This window comes from Phragmites australis, chromosome 9 (genome assembly GCF_958298935.1).
Source record: "Phragmites australis chromosome 9, lpPhrAust1.1, whole genome shotgun sequence".
Lineage (NCBI taxonomy): Eukaryota > Viridiplantae > Streptophyta > Magnoliopsida > Poales > Poaceae > Phragmites > Phragmites australis.
Window position 1 is genome coordinate 4,961,610 of NC_084929.1, and position 6,000 is coordinate 4,967,609.

The following is a 6,000-nucleotide window of genomic DNA, read 5'->3' on the forward strand; positions in this document are numbered from 1 at the left end:
AGACTTTGCAGGGTGTGTAGATACTAAGAAATCCACGTCAGGTTATATCTTCACCCTCGCTGGGGGAGCTATCTCGTGGAAAAGCTCCAAGCAGACACTTACAGCATCTTCAATGATGCAAGCTGAGTTTGTGGCATGTTATGAGGCTACCGGGCAGGCTGTATGGCTAAAGAACTTTATCCCGGGACTAAGAGTGGTCGACAACATTGCAAAATCACTCACATTATACTGCGATAATCAACCCGCAGTTTTCTATACGAGTAACAACAAGTCGAGTGGTGCTGCCAAGCATATCGACATTAAGTATCACGTTGTGAAAGATAGAATCCAGGATCAAACAATAAGTGTCAATAAGCACTAAGTCAATGCTTGCGGATCCGCTCACTAAAGACTTACCACCTCATATTTTTCGTGATCATGTTGCCGGCATGGGGATATTAGAAAGTCTATGATTCTGGATTAAGAGGACCATTAAACAAACCAACTCCCATTAAGTATAACGAATTTCCATTTCGAGATGGAATGGTACACTATAGGTATTTGGGTTTCAGTGGTATTTTATTGACCGCTGTAATACTTTGCCTTGGTATGCTGTTTCATTAAGAGTGGGCTTATGATGTTAGCCTTACGATCAAGGGGGAGAATGTTGGTTTTGATCTCGGCTCCACTCTCCCTAACGTCTCCTAACTAACAACCGAAACCCATAGGAGCCGTTTCTCATATGCACCGTGATTGGAGGTGCAGCCAACGATTTTGGTTGTGGTCCCACCTCGTGCAGCACTATATAACAGACGTGAGGGGGTTCGGCTGGGACACGATCTAATTCACGAAGTCAGCCGTCTCTCAACCCTAATCCAATTCTTAGGTGTACTGTCAACGAGGTGAAGGCCACTGCCGATGTCATCACCGAACTCAGGTACTCATATTCACGCTTCCGTTTTAAGTTTAGTGTTTGATTTAGGGCTAATGTTTCACTTGATTAAGGTTTGCTTTACTAACAGAAGAAAAGAGATGCCAAAAATCATGGCATTTTCACAAGATTAGGACTTCGTAGAGAGAAAGATAAAGATGCTAGACATGTTCGCTAGCTCAATATTTCGAATGTAAAACTTTATCCTTGTGTCATCGACGTATACCAGATAATCATTTTGAAATGAATTCCATTTGAGCTGGGGATTTTTACTATTGTGTCCACCCGTAAGCTGAAGGCTAACTTGGTTCACGAATGGCTATGAGTTGGGGATTCAACTAATGATCAGCTCATTTTGTTCTCCATTAATTTTACTCAAATCCAAGCAAAATCCCAAGCATGACTCACTAAATATTTTGATTTTTAACTAATTTGTCTAGTATTCTCATAAGCATGATTCAGATAGAAAATTTCATTTGGATGATGAGGAAAGTGGAACTCTAGAGGATGGCATAACTCTCATGAGGTAGCTGAGGCTATGCTATGTTAATGACGTAATGGACCAGAAAACATTACACTCACAAGATATTTTACAGAACAAGCCTCTTAGTCAATTGACGGTCATGGAGGGAAACATTAAATCCATCATGAAAATGAATAGTCATGGAGGAGAACATTAATTATAGCTATTACGAATACGATTGAGAGTAAGAGATTGCAGTGGCTACAGGTAACTAGGTCAGGCATCGCATTTTCTATCATTATCTAGAAGTCAGTCAACACATTATTTACTACTAACCATTTTGTAGAGAAGTTATTTTTTGTTAACTTCAAAGGCAAGTTTGTGGATTGATTTTTGGTCATGTATGGAAAATAATTTTTATATGAAAGGGTTTTTATTGGATTTGGCTTTTACAGAAGACAACAGAGTAGCCTTACAAGACCAATCAACTCAAATAATAAAAAGGGAATAAAACTACCAAAGGAAAAAGACAATATCATGTATGGAAAACATCAGAATCTTCATCAAGTCACTTGAGGATAACTGATTACAGTGGCAACTGGGGAACCTTTTTCCAAGCAGAACCTTCAGATGTAGATTGGATCAGATAAAACTTGGTTTACTACTGATCCCTAAGCAACTGTAGCATCTAGTATGACAATCATGTTCCATTGATGCTAGGTAATATCCGTCGATCACGTATTAATATTGAAGCAATGTGGCTGGCACAAGGGGAAAGTTAAGCCCTTGCTTTAGGGCTACAAAATTCCATATTTATTTGTAGCCACTACTAATTCAACAGTCTACTTCTCATGACAAAAGAATCATTTCTCTGGTAACAATTTACACGTGTTATTCTTCTTTTGTCCCACTACCAACAGAAATTTTGCTGCACTTACATAAATTTGAATCTCAAATGTATTTTGATCAGCATATAAAATATCATAGGTACTGCAAACCACTGTTATTTTTCGGTTGTAATAGGCAATCATCCAAACATGCATACATTTGTGAAATAGTTTTATATTTGAAAGCATCCATGTAAGATATATAATTGCGAACATCTTTGTTCTGCCAAACTGAACCTATTGGAATATCCGGCCGTTGTACGCATCAAACCAGGTGCAGCGACAGCAACACGCAGGGAATTAACTTTGACCTTTAAATCTTTCCGCCTTTCATAATCGTCATTTACACATCTCCTGAGGTAAGGGTAATTCTGATCAAACCTAACCACAGATGATCGCATCAGAGCATTAGAGCATGATTACGCTGCACCATTTAAATGATAGATGTCCATGCCAAGGACATTGTCACAATTTAATTTGGTCACATTCGGGGCATTTATGGCATTTAGTCTGAGCTTTCAGGCAAAAATCTCCACCAGTCGAATAGAAAGATACCTGTATATCCAGTCAATACAAGGCAGTCATCAATCTTCACATATATATCGTGTTGTGGGAAATGTACATTAGTTAGCTCTTCAGGGAACAATATCAGGATTCTCCACCTATGGTTGGCTCACCATGGACTGATGATCATCCATCGAAAAAACAGAAAAACATAATCACTTGTGAGGCAAAAAAGGTTGGCGAACAAAGAATTTAACAAGAAAATACCAATCACTCTCTTCTAAAAAAAATCAATCTCTAGATCAGCTTGATCTCGACCATCGCTTTTTCAGGACTACAACAGTTACTCCTTAATTTAGGTAGAATGGGTATGCAAATGTCAGACTGAATTTTTCACTCTCAGTTTGGTGCTCTACAGCGCTGCAAATTGTTGAACCAATTATTCTTAAAAAACTAACATGGCAAAACAAATCTCGTTTCTGATGGCTAATTACTTTATGCATCCACACTCCCAGATTGCGACGCATGTGGAAAAGTTATGAAAGGTAGGGCTATGACTATCAAGCCATGCCGTATAGGCTGCGTAAGAAATTGCCATGCTCCACTTCAAAAATATAAACGGCTGACTCTAGTGCAAATGAGTTCAGTACTGATGAAGCCTGCGTCCTTGTATCTTCATCAAGTTACTCATATCTGATATGAATCCCTTGTTCTTGCTTATGATTCTACACCTCCTGTTCTTCCTTAACCAGTCATCATTTGCTATCGACGAACACCAGTTCGTCTACTCTGGTTTCACCGGTGCTAACCTCACCCTCGACGACATGGCTTCTATCACGCCAGATGGCTTACTTGAGCTGACAAACGGCAGCCTCTGGCAGAAAGGCCATGCCTTCCATCCAACTCCATTCCGCTTCAGCGAGACACCCAATGGGACGGTGCATAATTTTGCTGTCACATATGTCTTTGCCATCTACTGCGTCCAGCCTGACATCTGCGGCCACGGCATCGCGTTCCTCATCGCTCCAACGAACAACTTCTCTGACGCAATGCCGACGCAGTACATGGGCCTCGTCAACGACCACAACAATGGGAACGCAACCAACCACTTGTTCGCTGTTGAGCTCGACACCAATCAAAATGACGAGTTCAAGGACATAAACAACAACCATGTTGGAATCGACGTCAACGGGCTCGATTCTGTGAACTCCAGCAGCGCCGGCTACTACGACTACAGTAATGGTAACTTACACAACTTAACACTTGCAAGCTACAAAATGATGCAGGTTTGGGTGGAATATGACGGGCATAGCACACAGATCAATGTGACCTTGGCTCCCCTAAACATGGCCAAGCCATTGAAACCACTGCTCTCTACTACGAACAACCTATCACAAGTGATCAGAGACAAGGCATATATTGGCTTCTCATCATCAACCGGTTCATTCATTGCACGGCAGTACGTACTTGGTTGGAGTTTCGGCATGAACATGCCTGTTCTACCCATTGAAATCACCAAGCTGCCAAAGCTACCCCATGAAGGTCCCAATCCTCGATCCAAGGTTTTGGAAATCATGTTGCCAATAGGCACTGCAGCATTTGTTACTGCTGTGGGCACCATTGTCATTCTTCTCATTCGAAGGAAACTAAGGTATGCTGAACTACGAGAAGATTGGGAAGTCGAGTATGGACCACATAGATTTTTGTATAAGGACTTGTATTATGCTACTGAAGGATTTGACAACAAGAATCTACTAGGCATTGGGGGGTTTGGAAGGGTATACAAGGGAGTTCTTCCAATGTCTAAACTGGAGATTGCTGTGAAAAGAATCTCCCATGACTCTAAGCAGGGCATAAAGGAATTTGTTGCTGAGGTTGTAAGCATTGGCTGCCTCCAACACCGTAATGTAGTGCAGTTATATGGCTATTGCCGTCGAAAAGGTGAACTTATTTTAGTGTATAAACACATGTCAAATGGAAGTCTTGACAAGTATTTGTATGATCAAGAGAAGAAGCCAACTTTGAGTTGGGATCAAAGACTCCGAATAATCAAAGGAGTTGCATCTGGCTTGCTTTACCTTCATGAGGAATGGGAGAAAGTGGTACTCCATCGGGACATCAAGCCAAGCAACGTGCTCCTCGACGATGAAATGAATGGATGTCTAGGCGATTTTGGCCTAGCAAGGCTATATGACCATGGTGCCGATCCTCAAACCACACATGTTGTTGGTACCATAGGATACCTAGCTCCAGAGTTGGCACGCACCATCAAGGCAACACCACTCACTGATGTATTTTCCTTTGGTATATTTGTTCTTGAAGTCACTTGTGGGCGAAAGCCCATCGAGCAAACTACGCAAGGTAACACGCTGATCTTGTTCGATTGGGTGCTCGATTGCTGGAACAAAGGATCACTGACAGATGCAGTGGATGTCAAGCTCAAAGGTGCCTACAATGTTGATGAGGCACGCCTAATACTAAAGTTAGGATTGATGTGCTCGCACCCGTTTACAAATGTAAGGCCAAACATGAGGGCAATCATGCACTATCTCAACGGCGATATGCCACTACCTGATCAGCGAACGCCAGCAGATATGAGCTTCAACATGCTTTCCTTCATGCAGAACAAAGGCTTCAACCCGGTGACCATGACGAACTCATTATCGGTGACAAACAACAGCGCAATATCTGATCTGTCAGGAGGTAGATGAAATGCCTAGATTATTTAAAACTTGTCCTTATAATATGCAGACATGTACCCGATGCACTGTCAATATAATCTGATTGTAAATATAAGCATGTATTATCATATATTCATCACGCCCTATATGGTTACTTTTAGCAAGTCTAAGATTTTGTTTGCAATGGTGTGTACAGAAGATAAAAGGAAACCCACGGTGCCTGTGTTTAGAGCCTCGCTACCATAGGAGGGGCTGTTACAGTCGGTTTGAAATAGTTTGTACAGTCGGTTTCTGAATCGACTATAATCAATCAATTGTAATAATCAGCGACTATGACACAGATGGGTCCAAAACCAACTATGATACTCATTATCATAGTCAGTTCGTACAATAACTCGTCTATGATAATTGATTTGGTACTGTTGGTTCTAATGTCGAACCATTTGTACTAATTGGAATATTACAGTTGGTTCATTGTTGAACCCGGCTTAAATACTGCTATTAGTAAAGAAGGTTCATACAATGAACAGTTTGTCTTTGGGATATTTTCATAGT

At 41.1% G+C, this 6,000-nt stretch overlaps 1 protein-coding gene across 1 annotated transcript; it reads left to right on the top strand.

The window, feature by feature from the left end:
* The first annotated feature begins 3,353 nt into the window (after positions 1-3,353).
* Positions 3,354-5,577, top strand: LOC133928508 (L-type lectin-domain containing receptor kinase SIT2-like). Its single transcript, XM_062374857.1, has one exon. It carries the CDS (start codon positions 3,463-3,465, stop codon positions 5,473-5,475), a length of 2,013 nt encoding a protein of 670 aa, XP_062230841.1. The 5' UTR covers positions 3,354-3,462; the 3' UTR covers positions 5,476-5,577.
* The last annotated feature ends 423 nt before the right edge of the window (positions 5,578-6,000 follow it).